We start from the raw sequence: 21,172 nt of genomic DNA, 5'->3' as shown, positions 1-21,172 counted from the left end.
TCCCAACATTCGAGCGCTCATCGAGTAAATACTCTTTCGGCTCGTTTATTTGTGATAGAGAAGATGCCGGAAAGCGAAGCACCATCTATGGCTCAATCGAGTGCACTGCGAACATCTTTCCTTCCTTACCTGCTTTCCTTCACCCTTTACGTAACGAGGAGCTCTGGGACAATGCTCCCCCTGATGGACTTCCCGAGATCCTCCGAGCTCTGATAGAGCGGACCCGACTCGTCGCTGCAGTCGTCCTAGGAACCTCGAACTAGGGGTTCCTCCCACGCCCTCCTTCTCCATGTCTTTGCGAATAAAAATGTTTTTCTTTTTCTCTGTCTCATATGTCCACCGGAACATGCCCAAAAGTGATTTAGACTTGCCCGGCCGTCGTCGGCGTTGCGAGGGTTAGCTGAGCTGATGGAGTTCGCGAATGGCGACGTCGCGCCTGCAACACCGACGAGGCGCGAGCCAGAGAAGCCGAAAGCAAGGGCCGGCAGCGGAAGACCAACGACGCTGATGGTGCGTGAGTCAAAAACGCCGATCGCGTCCATGCACAACGCTGCCGCTTCGCATCCCATCAGGGTTCAATTCGAGGTTATGGTCCATAATTTTATTGGCGAAGCTCCGTATAGCGGCACCTGTTCATCCCTCGCAGCCGTTGTAGTGTGTAACAAGTATAACATTTTGACCTCCAAGGTGGTGCCGGTGAGATATTTCTTCTGTGCGTTGTTGAACATGTACATGCCAATGGCTGTTAATGGGGAATGAGAGACAGGAGCATTCGGCTTTCAGGTAACGCGCACGCAGCGGTCCCTATTAACAGCCATTGGCATGTACATTGAGCACTATCTGACAAGACAGGGTTGCTACGTTATACTCACTGGGTGTAACCTCCTTAGTTTTAAAAAGGTTTAGCGAGCGTTGAGCCACAGTGCCATGAACACAATGAACTAGTATATACAATGAACTAGAGGTGGTTAAAGGTGGGGAGTTGTTATGTCCGGTGTTGTCGTCGGCCCATAGACGTACGCGTTGGTCGCGGTAGTCCAAAAAGCTCAGACAGCCTCGAACGGTTAAAAACAAGTTTATTCCTATCCGGATGGAGGCGGCGGCCGAACTGCCGGGGGAAACGACGGTGGCTCGTTTGCGCCGAGCGGGGGAAGGGGAGGAGTCAACATCTGGAAGCAGTTTCAGCAACTGGTCCTTCACGGGTTTGGAGCGCTCGTGACACAGGGGTGCTTGGAACACAACATCTCCTCCCTCCTTAGCTTGTCGCTTGGAAGCGATCTGGGGGCCGCCGTGGGCGCGTGGACGCTCTGGACGCACTAGGAAGAGAAGCCTCCGCTCGCTGGGTGTCGTTTCTTTTGTGTTCAGGGCCGGCGGGTGGCGGGACGGGCGGCGGCGCCGATTCATTTGGTGCGAGATGCCAGGCTAAGGGAACGAAGCTTCCGTCGAGGTGGCTGCTTGAATGGGAGGTTCCCTTGGCAAATTACCTAAACGGTGTAGCTGATTAAGGTGGCGGCGTGTGGCCCTTCCACCAATGTCGACGAGCCATGACCGCAAACCTATGCGTTTGAGGGTCGTCGCTTTAACCCAGCCGAGCTTTCTGTGGAACTGGCAGGCGTATATGCGCTGTCCACTTTCAATTCTCCTTCTATGCGGGAGCTTTTCTTCCTCCGACGGTGCTTTCGCTGAGGGCTCCGGGACAATTGCTGTCAGCTGGGTTCTCATTTCTCGTCCGAACATCAATTTCGCTGGCGTTTGATCAGTAGTGCTTTGAACAGTGTTGTGCTGTCTGAAGAGAAAGCGCGCGATGCGGCGTTGCATTGTCCCAGTCTGGTCTTTAGTAAGGGCGCGCTTTAGCTCAGCCACGTAGCGCTCGGCTTGTCCGTTCGTAGCCGGGTGGTAAGGAGCTGATGTAACAGACCAGACGCCGTTGTCGCTGTAAAACTTCAGAATCTCCGTGGACACAAACGGAGTGCCGTTGTCCGAGACCACCTTGCGCGGTAGGCCAAACGTTGCAAACAACGACCGCAGAGTGTCGATAACTGCTGCCGATGTAGTTGTAGCCATTTGTTTTACCTCCAGCCACTTGGTGTATGCGTCTACAACCACCAGGAACGAACACCCTTCGCTAGGTCCAGCAAAATAAATGTGCAGGGTGTGCCAAGGCGTGTCTGGTCTTTCCCATTCAGGAATAGGGGCTCTTGGCGGGCTTTCGTGGTTGCATTGGCAAAGCTGGCAATCGTGAACTGTTAATTCTATATCATGGTCAATACCAGGCCACCACATGTAACTTCTGGCGCACTTTTTCATGGCAACAATGCCTCGATGACCTGCGTGGACAAGCGACATGGCCTGTTCGCGAAGTGCCGCTGGAATTACAACTCTTGATCCCAAGGTGACGCAACCGCGATGAGTGCTCATCTCCGCAGCTCGCTTGCGGTAAGCGTTGAAGTGTTCACCCTTTAGCTTCTGCACGTTGCCTTCTTGTATAGCTGCGTAGACTTCCTTCAAGACAGTGCACTCCTGCGTTGATGCTGCTACCGTGTCAGCTGTTAGCGGATGGTTCGGCAGCGCCTCGAACATGAGTATATCACCCGGCAGGGGTGGTTCATCTATTGTGGTGTCTAGCGGCAGGTGACTTAGTGCGTCGGTGTTCTGGTGTTTTTTCCCCGTGCGATGTACGAGTTCATAATCGTACGCCGACATCTTGATGCACCATCGTGTCATTCGCGGCGACAATGTCTGTGGCATTGGCTTCTGGGGACCCATAATACCCAATAAGGGCCGGTGATCTGTTATGAAAGTCACTTTCCTGCCGGTAATGTACTGCCGAAAGTGATCTGCTGCGTAGACGATGGCAAGTCCCTCTTTATCTAGCTGGGAATAATTCTTCTCTGCCTGCGATAGGGTGCGCGAAGCAAAAGCGATCGGGGCTTCCCGTCCCTGGTCGTCAACTTGGGAGAGGACTGCTCCCACTCCGTATGGTGATGCGTCACAGGTTAGCAGTAGGGGTCTCCTTTCGTCGTAGTGTCGCAGAACAGTAGACTTGAGAAGTAGTTGCTTAAGGGCAACAAATGACTCTTGGTGGCGTGGCGACCAAGTCCATGGGACTTCTTTCTGCAGGAGCTGATATAGATCGTTGGCCACTGTAGCTCGATGTTCCTAGAACCGGTCGTAGAACGTCAATAGCCCCAAAAACGACTGAAGTTCTTGCTTGTTAGTAGGCTCTCGTGCTTCGGTGATTGCACGCACTTTGTCTTCAGTGGGATGGATATCCTGCGCGTCAATTTGATGTCCAAGAAACTTCACTTCAGGCACCGCAAAAACACATTTTTCTTTACTGATGCGCAAATTAGCATTTGCTAGCCTTTCCAGAATGAGCTCCAAATGTTCTGTGAGCTCTTCATTGGAGGCGCCACCGACAATAACATCATCCAAGTAGACGCAAACACCTGGGATCCCGCTAAGTGTAGACTCCATAAATTTCTGGAAGATTGCTGGCGCTGCAGATATTCCGAATGGTAGCCTTTTAACTTTGTAAAGACCCTTAATAGTGTTTATTGTGAGCAATTCAGACGTTGATTCGCTCACCTTCAGCTGCTGGTAGGCTTGTGTCAAGTACAAGGTGCTGAAGATTTTTCCACCGCGAAGCGTGCTAAAAACCTCTTCCGGTGTCGGCAGTTGGTAGGAAGATGCTTTTGTCGCCAGGTTGACAGTGCTCCGGTAGTCTCCGCAGAGGCGTAGGGTACCGTTCTTCTTTAGGACGACAACGAGTGGTGTAGCCCATTCCGAATGTTGCGTCGGTTCGATGATCCCTTGTTCCCGCAGTCGGTCAAGCTCATTCTCGACTGACGTTCGTAGAGGGAAAGGCACCGACCTAGCTTTCAAAAATGTCGGTGTCGCATCCTCCCGCAGCTCCAGTGTGACTGGAGGTCCATTGTTCCCTGGTATTTCTTCGGAGAAAACCGCTTTGTACTTATCTTGAAGCTGCTCCACTGACGGATAACTGGGTGTGTGGTGAACTCCGCCAATGACCACTCCAAGGGGGGTGAACCAATTTCGTCCTAAAAGGCTTGATCCAGAACCGTGGACGACTAGCAAGGGGAGCTGATGGGTCTGCCCGTTGTAGTACACGTCTACGTTGGCACAGCCCAGCAGTGGAAGGGAATGACCGGACCACGTTCTCAGCTGCGTGTCGTCTTTCTGGAGAGCTGGCGCGTTCTCACGCCAAGTAGCGCGAAAAATGTCCTCGCTGATGAGCGTACATGCTGCTCCGGAATCCACCTCAAACCTGACAGGGCGCTGGTGTACCATAATTTCAGTTGTAATCTTCGGTCTCGTTCCGAGGTTTACAACGGCGTTTAAGTCATATAGTGCCGATGACGTTAGTGCTGTTCGGCTTGTATCTTGCGTCTGGCCCTGCTGTGCGTCGACATTGTTGTTCCGTTGCACTGAAGTCTTCGGTCCGAGCTGTTTGCGCTTCGAGATGCATGCCCTTTTAATGCGTCCCAGTTTTTGGCAAAAATTGCAGGTCGCTGTCTTGTATCGACCTACCTGGGGATCGTGCATGTCGTCGCATCGCCAACAGCGCTGTGTCTTTCTGCTTGATTTCGCCTTAGACGTGGAATGACCTGACTGCTTACTGGTGTGATGCACCGGCTCGACGTTCCGTCGAATATCCCTCTGCTGGTGACCGGCGCTCTCCACTCGTTGGGCGATGTCGTAGGCTTTGGAGAGGGTGAGACCCGTCTCCGCGAACAGGCGTTGTTGTAGGCCTGCGTCACGCAGTCCGCACACAAAACGGTCGCGCAACATAACGTCCAAGGGGAGCATAGTGGTGTTAGCAGGTGTGGCAGTCGATCCTTCCTCCTGCGCAGTAGCTGCAGCTGTCGCGGTCAACGTCCCGAAATTGCAGTCAGCAGCGAGCTTTTTGAGAGTCGCTACGTATTCGGCCACTTTTTCGCCTTTCACTTGGTCTCGCCGTTGGAAGCGGGCTCGACAGTAGACCTCCGATGGCCTTGGGTCATAGTGCTCTTGTAGCGCTGCTACGATGTCGTCGTAGTCAACGGCTGCTGGAGTGCGTGGCTGAATCAGGGCACAGACTGTGTCGTATGTCTGCTCCCCACACAGCGTTAGCAGGTTGGCCCTCTTCATTGCTGCATCAGTGATGTTGTTAGCCTCGAAGTAAAATTGCAGGCGTCCAAACCACGATGACCATGATGAGCCGTTGAATTTGGGTAGCCAATTTGGGAGCCCGTGCGTAGCCATAGCTTGTAGCTTGTCAATATCGTTGCGTAGCGTTGGTCCAAATCCACTTCCTCGTCGCCACTGTGATGTCCGGTGTTGTCGTCGGCCCATAGACGTACGCGTTGGTCGCGGTAGTCCAAAAAGCTCAGACAGCCTCGAACGGTTAAAAACAAGTTTATTCCTATTCGGATGGAGGCGGCGGCCGAACTGCAGGGGGAAACGACGGTGGCTCCTTTGCGCCGAGCGGGGGAAGGGGAGAAGTCAACATCTGGAAGCAGTTTCAGCAACCGGTCCTTCGCGGGTTCGGAGCGCTCGTGACACAGGGGTGCTTGGAACACAACAGGAGTATATACGAAGCGTAAGCTGTAAGAAAGTAAAAGCCAAATTCTCCTGTCTCTCATTTCTCATTAGCAGCCATTGGAACGTACATTGAGCACTATCTGACAGGAAAAGAGTGCTACGTTATACTCGCTGGGCGTAACCTCCTTGGTTTTAAAAAGGTTTAGCGAGCGTTGGGCCGCAGTGTCATGAATACAGTGAAATAGTATATTCCCTGAACTCGAGGTGGTCAAAGGTGGGATGTAGACCCGAAGCGCAAGCTGTAAGAAAGTGTGCGTGTGCCACCTCTCGTTTAGTCCTTGGAATGTCCGTTGGATGGCGGTGCTTCTATACGGGGAATATATTATGAAAAGTTGAGGGATGGTGGTACTTGGAGTGTTGAACAGATGGATGAACGGACACACAGACAGATGCATGGATGGACGCATGAACAGATGCAGGGGCGGATGAATGGACGAATGCAGGGACGGACGCACGAACAGACGCACGTACGGATGGGCAGATGGACGCATGGACGGTCATACAGATGTACGCATGGACGGACAAATGCTTCACCCCACTCTCCATCATTCACTCCGCGGATATGCTGCCATTTTTTTCCAATCTGACTGCAGCACCAGAACGCAATGCGGAGAAAAAATGCAATACTGCGGAGAAAAATGCACTACTAGGTTGGAGTGAGTCGAAATAGAACGCGATGCCTGCGTCTACCTGCCCGCCTGAGCGGGTGAATTGCAGCAGGGATACACGGGGACGCGTATGAGCGCGTCTGTTTTCTGCGTGCCCCTAACGGCCAACGTCAGCTACAGCGACGCAGCTCCCTCTGGTCAGCGGACGGTGTCTATTCTAGAAGTGTGAGTACATTGAATAGCAGTCTCAGGGGGCAAAAAGTTCGGGGGGCGAAATAGCAGTCTCAGGGGGCAAAAAGCTCCTGTCTCTCATTTCCCATTAGCAGCCAATGGCTGCTAATGGGAAATGAGAGACAGAAGAATTCGGCTTTTACTTTCTTACGGCTTGCGCTTCGTATCTGCTTCCCACCTTTAACTTTTACTTTCTTACGGCTTGCGCTTCGCGTCTACTTCCCGCCTTTAACCACCTCGAGTTCATTCATGGTATATACTAGCTCATTGTATTCATGGCGCTGCGGCTCAACGCTCGCTAAACAATTCCAAAGCTAAGGAGGCTACACCCAGCGAGTATAACGTAGCAACCCTTTCTTGTCAGATAGTGCCCAATGTACATGCCAAAGGCTGCTAATGGTGATCGCAGCGTGCGCGTTAACTAAAAGCAGAATACTCGTGTCTTTCATTCCCCATGAGCAGCCGTTGGCATGTACATTGAGCACTATTTTTTATTGTTCGACAACGCATAGAAGAAATTTCTCACCGGCACCATCTTGGCGGTCAAAATGTTATACGTGTTACATACTACAACGGCTACGAGGGACGAACGGGTGACGCTATAAAAAGCTTCACCCCTAAAAGTGGCACGCATGAGCTACTACACGCACAAGCTTGCGAAACTGCGATATGATGTTTGAATACAGAGAAATTCACTGGTGTTGCACGTAGTTGCTGGTAAAGTTGTTTCACTTCTTCAGCTCACGAGAAGTGCAACTAGCGCCTTCTGCATGGTCCCTTTTTTCTTCAAACAATCATAATAGGCTCTAAAATTGGGTGTAAAGCATGGTTTACGGCTTTCTATTATACACCACGATACTTAATTCTACTACGTTTCCCGATGTTTTTTGTTGTGAAATATCATCGCAGCCACTACCTCACAGTGTATGACTACCCTTATGCTTTTATAGCCAGTGACCTGGCTCTTTCTTTCCAGAATATAGTACAACATGAGGCAGAAATTCTCCACGTTGTTGAAATGGTGCTGCCCACTACTTCTAAGCATAACCTCGAATCCTTTATAATATACCCAGCATACTCATGATGTCCAGCATGTCCAATGTAATGTGCCGAAGGCTGAAATTTGAGAGGAGCACACTAACGCCATTTCAAGCATTCGAAACGTTTAACGTTTCAAGTGTGGAATGCCTATTAAAAGAGCAATATTTTTTATTTATCTTAAGAAAAAGCCCTAAACAAATTCTTCTGCTCGAGATAAAGTTATAGGGGGCAGCCATGCAGTGGCAAGGCTCAGTTAGGAACGAAAACGTTTGGAAATTCAGTCTCAAATTCTCGTCAAGAAATGACTCACTGATAAAATGCGCGCAACCATCTATATACACGCGCGCGTGTGTATTACTGCTTGTGTACCCAAGAAAGCGGCAAAAATTTTACAAAAGGAGTGCATAATAATGGATTGGGCTAGTTGGCACCTGCCGACATGAACAAAGGAAAAAAACAACAGCGGGGAACACAACAACAGAGGAAGAACACAACGGGACAGGCTGGAAAGGCTGGAAACTGACACTGGACGTGTCCGTGCACCTGTCTGTCAAAGACATGCTCTCTCCAGACGCCGTGGTAACTCGCTAAGATTTCTTTTTTATATGACGCATGGTTGCTTCTCGCATGCCCAAGGTGATCACCGGCGTGTATAAGTTTTCGTTTGAAGTGATTAGTTGTAAGTGCCTGCCTGTCCCGTCGTGTTCTGTGTTTCGTTTTTTTTTCACCCGTTGTTTTATCCACTTCATCAAGTGGTCTTCTCGTACCCTTTTGTGTTCACATTTACATTAAAAGTATTACTTATAACATCTCCTATACCTTTCTTGGCGTATATGTGTGTTAGTTGTCATTATTACTGCGTCTAAGAAAGCAACAACGTGTCCTTAAATTTGCAGTCTTTTCCCCGTCATGCGAGGAGAAGGTTGTCTGAAGAACACCTTTTTTTTCAATGGTATGATTAATAAAGTAAAGCCATTTACAGAGTATGTATTTATGCTAACAACTTAAACAGGCCGCGATCAACACACAACTTGATGTACAAAGGTATACTCACCACAACACCGAAACAGCAGAAACAGCAGCACGAGAGGCGGCGCAACTAGACTGCGTCTTCGCATTCTGCTGAGCTTCGCTTATCTTACCTCCACTTTAGCCCATAATACGTTTGCCTCTCAGCGACTCGCGGTCACTTCTAGTGCATTAGTGCCTCCATCGTGTATGTCGGCAACGATAAGGATGTTCAGGCGTAACGAAAAAAAAAATACATCGCCTCAGACAAGCTCTAGAGAACTGAAGCCACGGCAAAGTGGTTCTGTGAATAGATTACCGTTCTTTTATCGCATCGACGAAATGGGAGCGTGCGTAGAGGAGCTGCAGCTGAAGGTATCTTGTCCCGTGAAGGACATAAAGGCGTTTTTGTAAGGCGACGTGTGCTTGACAAGGGGTGTTTAGTTTAATACGATGTGACGAATGGCTATTGTAGAAACACCGCCACTTCATATATGACAAAATCTCACAAGATTCACTGTAAATAGACACCTCACAGCTTACTATGGGTGTTGCCACGGTTTACGCAGTAGTTGTTTTTTTTTCGACACTTCGGAACGGGGAATTGAAAAGTACAAATACCTCGGGGGAAAAAAAATGTCCCCGCGCCCCTTAAACACCATGATGAGTCACAGACAAAAGCCCTTGAAGCATGATGAGCTCCCTGGAGGAAGGAAATCTAGGAAGAGGCCTTCGAAAATGCGAGCTGCAGTAGCTGCAGAGCGAAAAGTGTGGCGAAGTCACGTGTTTTTTCAGGGGGGTTGTAAGAATAGTTAGGCACGCCGGCGTCTCGTATCGTCTGCATCACCACTCGTATGGCCACGATTTTGATAGGCGTCTGGAGCATTTGTATGCAGCTGTTGCAATTCATAGATGATGCGGTGTGTTTGTTAAAAGCCTTCAGTGAGCGCTGGCCTTCGTGGTTGTGAGTTAAGTTTATATCGCTTGAGATCGAAAGCGGTCATTCTCGAAGCTCGCGACCACTTCTCCGGAAATGGTTGGGGGCGCAGCTTCGTTGTTTTCCTTAAAGCCCCTGTACTCTAGTTTTCCTTCAGGTGCTGTGCTCTTGCGTGCCTCAGCGAAGACAGCCTAAAATCAATTCTTCAAAAGCGCCTTCGCCGCTTCTCAAGCATTACTACTGCTCATATGTGTTTAGAAAAAGTGGTTAATGATTTAGAGTACTGGGTACTACTCTACTACCGTTCATTTCACTATAATAAGAGGCTCCTTCGAATTTCAGTAGGCCAGGCAGCGGCACTTCGGTCGAGATGCTCACCAAACGTTCGTCTTTCTGGTGCAGGTTAGTTCTTGCTTGGCTGCGCCATGTTACCGCACTGATACCTGTCTTTTTTAGTGTTGTTTCCCAGGCCACTTGGTAGTATTTAGATCGGCGAGCCACATTCTGCCGCGGCCGCCGGGACGAAAAAAAAAGCAGCCGCCTCACTTTGTGGCGATAAAGAGGTGCGCGAAGACGCCCAGTTGTTTTTCGTGTACTTGAATGTGCATGATGTTAATTACTCGGCGGAGCACTGCTAACGCTGGGGCCGACGCGGAAATGTGACAAGTGGCGCCCTTGTGCCCCAGGCAAAGCCACAATGCCCAGTTTCTGTCTAAGACAGACGTCGGACCACTACGCTGTCAAGCCGCTGACGCTCAAATCAGCCCCAGATGTCCAGGCACATGCCCTTGGAGGCGCCTGGCCTGCGACCGCCGTTCGACAGCATGGGTGGTTGGCCCGAGCGGCGAGATGGCGTCCCAAACCACCAAAATGTCCCAAAACCACCATATGATTATCAGGGACGCCGTAGTGGAGGGCTCCGGAAATCTCGACCACCTGGGGTTCTTTAACGTGCACCGAAATCTGACCACACGGGCCTACAACACGGGCCTACAAATGCAGCCGCCGCAGCCGGGATTCGAGCCCGCGACCCACGGGATAGCAGCCGAGTACCTTAGCCAATAGACCACCGCGGTGGGGCGACACAGCAAGGTGATTACTCGTATAAAATCACGGAATAATTCCTCAAAGATTCATTCTTCCTTATAACTATTTATGACTGCAGTAACCTTGGAAATAATGTCGCATTACATAACACAATTTCATTGTTTGAAAGCAGCCTCACCCGAACCATGACTTCTTATTGTAAATATTGTGTTATTCTGTAACATGTAATATGTTATTGTGTTATTCTGTATTAAGGTATTCTTTATTCTGTTACTGGGTAAATTCATTGAAATCCGTGTATTTTTTATGCGTTAGTCTTCTATATTTACTTTTATTGTTTGTTTGAATGCATGTACCTATTTTCTTGAAAGGTTTTCCCACCCTGCAATTACATTTTATCAAAACTATCGCAGTATTTAGAAATATATAAATAAAAAGTATTGGGAAGTGGTCACTCTCATAAGAGTTTTTAGCACTTCCCAGTTCACATACTGTAAAATGAATGGAGAGGTGATTATAAACGAAAGAATATGTGTAGTTTGTGGGGCTAAAAATTGTGGGTTCTACTTGTTTAGCAGGCAAACGCCTGTTAAACAAATTGGGGGACCCTAAGGCTTCGCCTTTACGAGTTGAACGCAATAGCGACATCCTGTTCCTAGTGCGTACTTCAAACACTTAGTGCATGAAACTTCTTTGACTTGCTATGCACTCACTACGTGGCCTGAAGGGTGAGGTAGCGTGCGTGCCTTATGCAGTGGGTGACTGGCTTTAAACGGTGAAATCGTTAAAACAATCCCATGTTTTCACGCCCGATGGCAATGTAGGCTTGTACAACGTACTATTAAGGCAATATTTCATGTATCGTGAAGCACGTATGCAGGACGCGTGTGTTTGTAAACCATCAAAGTTACTTTCGCTACATTTCTAAGCAGAAGGAGTTTTTTTACTGTACTCACAATAAGACAAAAAAGAGGCATGGCTGTGCGGTGGAATACCCGCTTGCTACGCAAACAAACTGCGTCGAAACAACATGCAAATAAATTTCCATCTTTCTCAATTTTTTCGTGACGGAAAGATGCTTACATTTTTCGGTCACGCACAGATGATGATTTTTTCGCTCACAAATTATACAACGAACGACGCGGATGCCGGAATTTCCGCGAAACGAGCTCTTCAACGCTATCGCGCTCGATGCACCAGTTTTGCGCGTCGGTGCGAGATTCGTTCCATGAGCTGAAATAACCGAGAAAAAGATAGGGCCACGCCAACTCAGTTAATTCATGGAATTCATATTTCTGTAGCCGCTAGTGTGGGGGGTACGTATATTGAGCAGGCAGTAATGAGTCTTTTAGATGCGGAGCATCTAATACTCGAGGCTTGTAGTGCGGCGCCGTCCGCAAGCTTCCTCCTCCTTCTTCCACCATCTGTGCATCCCTTCCTCCTCTACACACCGCGCGCGCTTCACTCCTCCACCATCTGTGCACCCTTTCTCCTCTACACACCGCGTGCGCTTCTCCTCTTCACGAACATTTGCTAGCTGTATAATGTAGCGCGCATGCGCCGTCACGCTTCGAGAACATCGGCAGTTGACGCGCGCGCATGCGCCGTCGCGCTTCGAGAACATCGGCAGCTGACGCGCGCGCATGCGCCGTTGCGCTTCTCCCCCTTCTCGAACATTCGACAGCTGACAGTGCATGCGCCGTCGCGCTGTATACATACTCAAGGTCGGCGCTCGCTCGCTCAGTTGCCGCTCGTCGGTTGGTTTGTACGGCGCGTCGACGTCCAAGGTCGCGGTGAAATGAATTCCAACGAATCCACAAACACAATGATCGACGTCCCTTCGACCAGCGCCGCCCTTTCGCATACGTGTGTACGTGTTCACTCATTTAACACCCCCTCCTACAACCACGTTAACCAATTTAGCCATCGACCCAAGTAAGTCGCAATTTAACACCCCATTTCACAACCACGTTAACCAATTTAGCCATCGACCCAAGTAAGTCGCACTTTAACACCCCGTTAACCAATTATATGCTCCGCATCCTCCTCAGTGTTCCCCCGAGGGAAGCTGCGGGCAATTTTTTTTGCACTTATGGCTCGATAGGCTCTTGCCTCCAGTGCCCTTTGGAGTCAGTGATACGATGCGCTGTTTCTGTCGAGTATGATTGCCGCGACACCAAATACGCGAGAGCATCCAGGCCGTTTCTTCAAAAAAGCACATACTAATGTAATATAATTGTGTATTTTGAATTTAGCTTTGTCTCCTGTACGCACAGCACTTTTGAACACAATTTACGAAATACTTCTTGTATGTGGTTTATGTTGTTTGTCAGTTCTCTAATGTTCCAATAATACTGCGTTCATGTTTGCAGTGTTCGTTCACTGTGTGACGCGAAGAAGAAAATTGACTTAAAATTGGAAAGCATGGTTTTTGCTTACGCGTGGCGTTTTGATTTGATAAGTGGGGTTTAACGTCCCAAAACCGCTATACGAATATGAGAGACGCCGTAGTGAAAGGCTCCGGGAACTTGACCACCTGGAGTTCTTTAACGTGCACCCAAATCTGAGCACACGGGCCTACAGCATTTTTACCTCCATCGAAAATGCAGCCGCGACAGCCGGGGTTCGATCCCGCGACCTGTGGGCCAGCAGACGATAAGCGTGGCGTTCTGTCTGTAGGCAGCCTTCAAGTGATTGCGGAATAAAAATACTTTTATTACTGTCACGTTGTTTCATTGCCAGTTTGTAGCACTAATCATCACTCGGGGGCGATTTCAAGACAAACATCAACGCATTTATTTATATTTGTGACACCTGCATGTATAGGTTACACACGGGGCTGAAATCAAACTCGTGATGATATCTTTCGAAACAGATTCTGTCACCACTGCATCACAGCGCATGAAGGCTCCCCCCCCCTTTTTTTTTCTCGCGGGGTTATATATCGAACAAGTGGTTTGCGAACTATCGGTGAAATGTTGAACCTGTGTTCTCGTGACATGCCTATGTGTTTGAGCGTGCATTAAGTCAGCAAATGACGACATATTGAGCGCTAGCAGACAGGGTCAGGAGAGGAACGACAACACAATGCGCTAACTTCAACCATATTATTTTCGGGAAACGCCAAGCTATACGCGCGCACAGTGGCGCCACCAGTGTATCTACTAGCCAAGCAGAAAAGCCCTCTCCCGATTTAAAAGGTCAACCCACACACGTGAGTGCACCACCAGTTGACCACACACTTGCGACAACGACTTGACCCACACGTGCGAGAGATAGCATTGGCTTCAATTATTCCTCGGACTTCTTTATCTTTATGTTTCACCAGTACAACGCAGGATTCGTACAAAGGTGCGCAACCGTATCCCAAGCAACGTACTGACAAATGGCCGCAGTTTCTCTTGTTTTAAACGTTCAACTTGTGTTCGCGAAGGCGATCGTTAAGGCATCCACCCGTCCGACCGATACATTTATTGCCACATGTTAGCGCAAACTCATAAACCACCCCTTATACACAATCCAGAAAAGGGCCACGATTACTCTTCAGAAAATCTACCTATGATAGAGCCGTCACGTCCGGTTAATGTCAATTTTAGTTAGGTGCCATGCGCTGAAGTTGAGTTTGTAGTAGCGTACAGGGCTACGATGTTCGAGAGCACCAGCTCTTCACATTAGCTTATCCCTTCTGGTGTTGCGAATACTAATACTCATGTTCCTTTCAGCATCGTTGCGCAAGTGCAAGCAACTGGTTATATAAACAATTGTGTTTAAACACGTGCAACTCTTCAACATCTATTGAGTGTCATTACATAAAATGCCACTCAATAAAAAAAAACTAAAACGTGGTCACTTTCCTTCCACATGCTTCGTATAACGTCGACTGCCAGGCTACGTGGGCTCTGCTGAATATTTGTAAAGTGTTATATACATAATATACATCCACACATACAAACACAAGAAAAAACATTCATGAAGAGTGGTTAAAATAACCGAAAGTAGTATAGTAGTAGAAAGTTCATTGCACTAGAGGGATTCAGGGCGAAGTTTGGTGGTTCCTGTAGTCCAAAAAAGAATTTTGAAAAGAAGTTATGACTCCCCTCTGGTTGTGACGCAAAGAAAACGTTGCAATCACGCACATATCGTAGTCACAGTGGAAGTAGATAGTAGCGACGCTACTACAGGCGTCCCGCAATGCGCGCACTTTAAAATGCTGCACAAACGGCCGTCCTTAAAGCTGTATGTCGTTTCAAAACTGCACTGTTCAAGATAATATCATCCACGCTGTCCAGAGAAGCACTGCTACCAATGACACGGAAGACGCTGCGCTACCGGCAGCGTTGCAGTGATGCCTGTCTGCGCACAAACAGACCTCCTTGACGAAGTGGCTGGCCATGTACTCCACGAAACAACCAGTCTCCAGGCTGTTAACACACATCCACGTCACATTCACGGGCTGACCTGCACTCACCACAATCAAAGAACGCATAAAAGGGTTGTTTTATTTTCTGTGATGTACTTCCCCACGATTTATTTGATTGATTTGTGGGGTTTAACGTCCCAAAACCACCTTTGATTATGAGAGACGCCGTAGTGGAGGACTCTGGAAATTTTGACCACCTGGGGTTCTTTAACGTGCACCCAAATCTGAGCACACGGGCCTACAACATTTCCGCCTCCATCGGAAATGTCCCCACGATTGACAATAAAGACGAAACATACAAACGTGTGCACCAGCTTTTCGCTGTTTTTCGTTCGCAGTCGCCGGTCCATGTCTTATTACAGAAATCTTAGTAACACAAGCTAAACAAATGACACGAAACGCAATGTACCAACTACCTAATACCAGGTGAGGTTATTCTGCATCACGGGAGCTCGACTATTCCTAAAAAGGTTTTGTTAACGATTTTCAGTGGCATGAGAGCACAATTACCCGGTCTCCCATCTCCCGAACCACGCTGTTAAGCGCCTGTACGAGTTGTCCCAAAATATTCAGATATATATAGAAAAAGAAATAACAGGGATTGAATTTGATTTCCAACATAATTTATAAACACGGCTGCATCGAAATACGTCCGCGTTATTGTATTTTGCGCACACGACCGCACAGGCCAGTATCGACACCCCTCCCACAAATACTACCCTGCGCATAACACACGTACCTAGTTAAAGGCGAAGTTTCGAATCACAAGAGAGACATTTGTATTGTTGATGCAATATGTGAGTTTACTGTGAAATAGTAACAAGGCTCAGGTGATGTCCGTACGCTCTCTTTTCTGGTTGTATGCGCTTATAACAGACTTTCGTGTTTCACAGGCTTTGCTGCGATGCATACCAAAATTAGTTCGCCTGTGGCCTCTCTGACGTAAAGGCGCTAGCTCAGCTGCGAATGCTTGTTTTCAGCACTCTTTTGGGGACATTCACAGAAAGCCTATTGAAGACATTCACAGCAAACGTGTTCAAGTATCTTCTCGGGACCACTTAGAAAAGCTTCAATTTCAGCTATTGGTACGGCAGTGTAACGATTCACGGAACTGCAGTAGGACAGGCCAATAGGTTCGTAAATCTTCAAATGCTTACTTTCGCAAAGGCACGTCATTGGTATACACGAAAACGTTGAAGTTGGTTGGAAAGCAAGTTATTTCAGGCGATCGTGTTCCGCGTGCGTAGTCTATTGAGTGTAAATAGAGTTAACGGCTGCCTTACTGAAGGCAACAGATGCAAAGGCCACGTGACTGCGTGGTTTACACACGAAATGTGCCCCCAAGTTTCTGGTGTTTTTGACCTGCATTGTGCACACTTCAGATTTTGTTTTAAAATGGGTTCGCATCCACCCCTTCCGCATTGTGTACCTTAGTGCCCTAGCGATTACATAGTCGCTGTGGTACATCTATGTTCTCTTAGTCTTTGTATTAATGCGCAATGGCCTGTCTGCCCAATATCGCATTTTCCGCACGTGAAGAAATTATTGTTCAATATAATCCTATCATACTCTAAGTATTTGTTAACATGCTCAAGGGTGCCACTATTTCATGCACGACGTTTTGGAGAGGTCGTTAACTTGCTTGCACAGGCCTTTCAGATTCAAAGGGTTATTTTCCTGTATCTTTCATGATAAAGCTATGAATCATAGCTTCATCATGTTTAACACAGACAGTCAGAAGATAACGTGACCACAAGTTCAGAAATACCATCCAAGCAAGGATACAAAGCTAAATATTAGTGGATACCCGGCGCCTTTATTAACCTTTGTCGCAAAAAAAGGTCCTTAAAAATTTGCTTTGCAATAATAACGTAGTAAAACTGCGCAAAACACACGAAATATCAGGAAGAACGCACCTTTTGGCTCGTTAAGTAAGAACGTGCTAAAAGAAACCGAGCAAAACAGGAACACATGTGTAGTTCCACATATGCACAAGACTTTGCATAATAAAAAAAAAAGATCAAAGAAAAAAACGGTGCGATGGTTGTTTCTTCTACCACTTTGAAGCTGAAAAGCATATACAAGCAAGGTAATGATCTCTCCAAAACATCGTCCACGAAAAAGTGCACTGTTAAGCACGAAAACAAATATTTGGAATGTCATGAGTGTTTAGCGCACAATGCTTCCTTCAATTGCAGAAAATGTATAATTTGGGCAGACAGGGCGTTGCGCATTAATAGAAGAGTAAGAGAACACACGTATGCCGCAGAGATGCTGTAACACTCGCTCACTGGATTTCGTGCTGACTGGTTGTGCCTCTGCGATCTCCGACGACAGCGCCGTTCCGGCCAACCGGCTCGCCCTCCGCCATCTTCTGACGCCGTGAAGCTCTCGCTGAGTGGTGCCCCGTCCTCGGACTCCTGCGACCGTGTCCATCTTTCCTATCCTCCTTACTTCTGTATGTGGGTCTCTCTGCCCCTGTTCCTATCTCTATCCTTATCGCTTTCATTCCTCCGTATCTCTATCAATCCTTCCTTACCCCCATCTCTCGTGAGCCACTGTTGAGGTGTCGCACCATGATGCAGACAGTTGCGGGGCTCACGTTTATCTTCTTTTCTCTCTTTTATTACACAAAGATGCTGTAATCGCCAGAGCACTTAACTAGTGTGATAAGTGAAGTGCGCACGTAAGTGAGCGCCTAGAAAAAGTGCGTGACATTAAAAAGAAATTAGAGAAGCTGTGCACGCGCATACAGAAACCGCTTGAAGATGACAATGAATGTCTGCATGAGGGCGCTACGTCAAAAGAAAAGTGGTCCAATCAGCAGTCACCACGGAGATTTCAGGGGCCGATCACTTGTTAACGAGGCAACCCAACAAGCTCCAATGAGAAGCCAACAAGTCGACCCCAAGGAGAGAGAAAGCCTAGATCCTGAATAGCAGAAGAGCAGGGGACTTCGAAGAGAGCGTGGCGAGCGGAAGGTGGTAACCGGACCAGGCGCTCATGATTGGCCGTCGGGTTACGGACCCGAGCCTTCAGGACTTCAACCGGCCAGGGCCTGCTGCCGTCGCGTTCCTGTTAAAGAAGACCGCTGCCACCCAGTAGTGAACTCCAGCCCTGGCTGTGCCTGCAGACTTCGGTGCCAACGGGAAAGCAGCCGCATCAGTCGGGTTTCGTGTCCGAGCTGTGCATCGAGCATCTGGCCAGGTTGTCCCGGGTTTCTCGACGCGTCACCCAGCTGCCAGCGTTTCCTCGCCGCAGCCAACCATGCCACGTCAACAACACCAGTGAATCCGCAATGTTTATTGAGACCAAACCCACACTATTTATAGCTCTGTCGCTCTACCATGTCCGGACTCTATCATTTATTTTAAAGCTATGAACTTGGATTTTGGATTTTCTGTGTGGTTAAGAGTGTTTACCGTCTCCAGTGAACTTTTTATTAAGTGTTTACTTGAATGCTATTCACACTGCCATGGCGATCTAGTGACAAAGGTACTCGACTGCTGACCCACTGGTCGTGGGATTGAATCCCGGCTGCGGTGGTTGTATTTTCGATGGATGCGAAAATGCTGTAAGGCAGTGTGCTCAGATTTGGCTGCACGTTTGAAGGAGCCCCGCAACAATTTTGATCATGGTAAGAAAATGCTGCCGATCAGCACTAGAGGCTCCCGACAACACGCGAGCCAAATGTTAGAGCGCAGCACGCAGCCCGGAATTCACATTAAATTATCTCAATCAGCTAAAAATTGCTTTCTCTTCTCTCGACAAATCACGCAATAAGCCCGAAAAATCCTCTTAGTAAGCCCGTCTATCAGCCATTGGTGGATTTGAACATGGCGCACTCGGTCGTTACATAGATCGCCGCGGAAGGCCGCGACTCGTACATGCATGCGCGGCGAATCACATTCAAAAAGCCGCACACCCAAAAAATAAAAAAAAATAAAAATAAGAAAGTACTCAGAGTCACAAGACATGCACGGCGTATTCTCTTTGCCCCTGCCATTCCTCCCTACTTAGCTTTCAGTGCTTTCGTCGGGACAAGAGAAGAGAGAATGCAATTGCAGAATGTGACAAATCTTTGCGACTTCTTGCGTACTAGACAGATTCCTAATAATTTTGCGGCGTTGAATTCGTGAGGCAATGAACCTTTCCAGTGACTTGATTTTATGGTTACTTGAAAAGTCTTTTAGAGCCCCTTTAAAAAACTCCAGGGGGTCGAAGTTTCGCGTGCTCTTCACTACGACGTTCTTCATAATCATATGGTAATTTTGGGACGTTAAAACCCTCATATCAATCGAATCGATTGACCGTTAGTCTTTGGTTTTAGTTTCTGATTAAAAGTTTTCTCTGTCTTATACAACCAATAGCTTGTCCTCGTTCATGCTCTCAAAGCCTCTGCCTTACAGAGCAAGAACAAAGAAAAGGAACCTGCATAAAAGCTACTCAATGCTCAAGATGTAGATGTGAACCCATTTTTAAAGAAAAGCTGAAGCTCGCACATCGCTGGTCAATAAGACAAGCAATCATAGTGACATATTTTGTATTCAAATAGCACAATCCCGCGAGCCCTGCAACAGCTGCCCTCAGTAACGTAGCCGTTAACTTCATTCACAACCGATATACTATGGTAAGACTTCCCACGCGGAACACGATCGTCTCAAATGACTTGCTTTCATAGACATCACGTTGTGACATTGCGCATCCGTACTATCTTGAACGTTTTCGTGTGTATCCTTGACGTGATTTTGTGAAAGCAAACAGTTGAATGATTACGCGCCACTTTTCCTGTCATACTGCAGTTCCGTCTGTCCTTTGTGCATTTCGCTCAGCTCAACCATATTACAGTATGGAGACCACAATACTGAAAATGTGACCGAAAATTGACGCATGGTCACCCTCGTAGCCAAAAAGTTTTTCCTGGAGAGGGAGGGGGGCACTTGCTCAAAACCTCGCCTATTTTAGAAAAACGCCTATTCTAATTACTTATTTTTGGTAAAACACTCCCTTCGTCGGGATTTAAAGCTGGGCACAGGCATTCGCTTACTCTAAATCCTTCCGCTATATCTTCTGGTCTACAGCAAGAATCGAAGTAGTGCAAGTCAGTGGCCGGTATACTATACGAACCTGTGTTGCCATAGAAAGTCCACCGCGCACACATGCCGTCTGGCTTGGTACAGTTGCTGCAATGCGCAAATAACTGCGACTTAGTAGGCATCTCAGAGAAGGTCTCAACGCCCAACAGTGGTTCCTTGAACGGGTTGTCGATGGCGTCTTCGGAGCGTTCGTACGCTTCCTTCCAACGTTTGGTGAGGTCCTTCTGGCGCTCCGCGTCCACCACTTGCTCGGCCAGCCAGCTGCACTGGAAGCAGCCGAGGCTGTGACGCTGTGAACTGTGGCCCGCAGAGGAGGAGCCCGACGCTGCGATGCAAAACAAACTGCTACAGGCTCGAGTGAAGATTAGGGTGGTTTTGCAAGGACCCAGGAACCAGAGGGCCTGTTTTAATCCGCGCGATTTTTTTTCCCTGGACTTTCGGACGACAATACCTTCATTCCTAAATCTAAAACGGAACATTCCACGCCGAAAAATATGAGCCGACAACGAAGGCAGCACAGTCTAACGAGAACCTCACAAACTAAAGAGGCATAAACAGTGTTGTAGGCGTTACCAAAAAAAGCAGCTAAACACTAATTAAAAAATTAGAATTGATGCCAGCACTCTGTACGTGTGCTCCTTTTCTGTGTCCTTGTTTCTTGCGCGTTTTTAATGATAGTAACTAAACAGGTTACTCGTTACGCTAACAAAAAAGGAAAACTTTATGCTATCGCCCTACATTTCCTGTAGCCAAGGTGACGCACTACTGTTATTGTAACAGAAGAAAGCAGCACACGTTACTTGCGCCGCTACTTTATCTGAAATATATAATTTGTTGGGAAGGTCTTGCACAGATATACCGGACTCCAGTAATATTATAGTGTTCCATGAAGTTGCGTGTATTGTACTGTATATTAGTAATAACTTTATTATTATTATTATTATTATTATTATTATTATTAGCTTTTGACAACCGCTTGTTTACTAATCAAGCATACATAAAATTTTTTATGTATGCTGTGAGAAGTTACGGCCAAGAAGCCACAAAAAACGGGAAGGGGGAATAATATTATGCCCAGTGTTATTCATTTTTAAAACGTGAAACCTCATCTGAACACCTGCACCTCTGCCTGAAACTAATGATGATGATGTTTGATGTTTTGTGGCGCAAGGGCCATTTC

At 47.8% G+C, this 21,172-nt stretch overlaps 2 protein-coding genes across 3 annotated transcripts in view; both read right to left on the bottom strand.

Moving 5' to 3' along the window:
• The window catches only part of LOC119170724 (uncharacterized), an 89,617-nt gene extending 80,896 nt beyond the window's left edge, over positions 1–8,721 (bottom strand). Inside the window, exon 1 of one of the 2 annotated variants that reach the window (XM_075886823.1) lies at positions 8,539–8,721. In XM_075886823.1, coding sequence (XP_075742938.1) covers positions 8,539–8,602 — 64 coding nt within the window. In that variant the 5' untranslated portion in view covers positions 8,603–8,721. The remainder of the gene's footprint in view (positions 1–8,538) is intronic. The other variant, XM_037421967.2, reaches the window with a different exon arrangement.
• Positions 8,722–13,248: 4,527 nt separating this feature from the next.
• Positions 13,249–21,172, bottom strand: part of LOC119170725 (uncharacterized) — a 53,855-nt gene continuing 45,931 nt past the window's right edge. Inside the window, exons 2-3 of the mRNA XM_037421968.2 lie at positions 20,024–20,317; positions 13,249–14,934 (exon numbers count right to left, since the gene is read on the bottom strand). Coding sequence (XP_037277865.1) covers positions 14,738–14,934; positions 20,024–20,317 — 491 coding nt within the window. The 3' untranslated portion in view covers positions 13,249–14,737. The remainder of the gene's footprint in view (positions 14,935–20,023; positions 20,318–21,172) is intronic.

This window comes from Rhipicephalus microplus, chromosome 2 (genome assembly GCF_043290135.1).
Source record: "Rhipicephalus microplus isolate Deutch F79 chromosome 2, USDA_Rmic, whole genome shotgun sequence".
Classification (NCBI taxonomy): Eukaryota; Metazoa; Arthropoda; class Arachnida; order Ixodida; family Ixodidae; genus Rhipicephalus; species Rhipicephalus microplus.
Note: the sequence above shows the minus strand (reverse complement) of the source record. Positions and strands in the feature narration are given on the sequence as shown.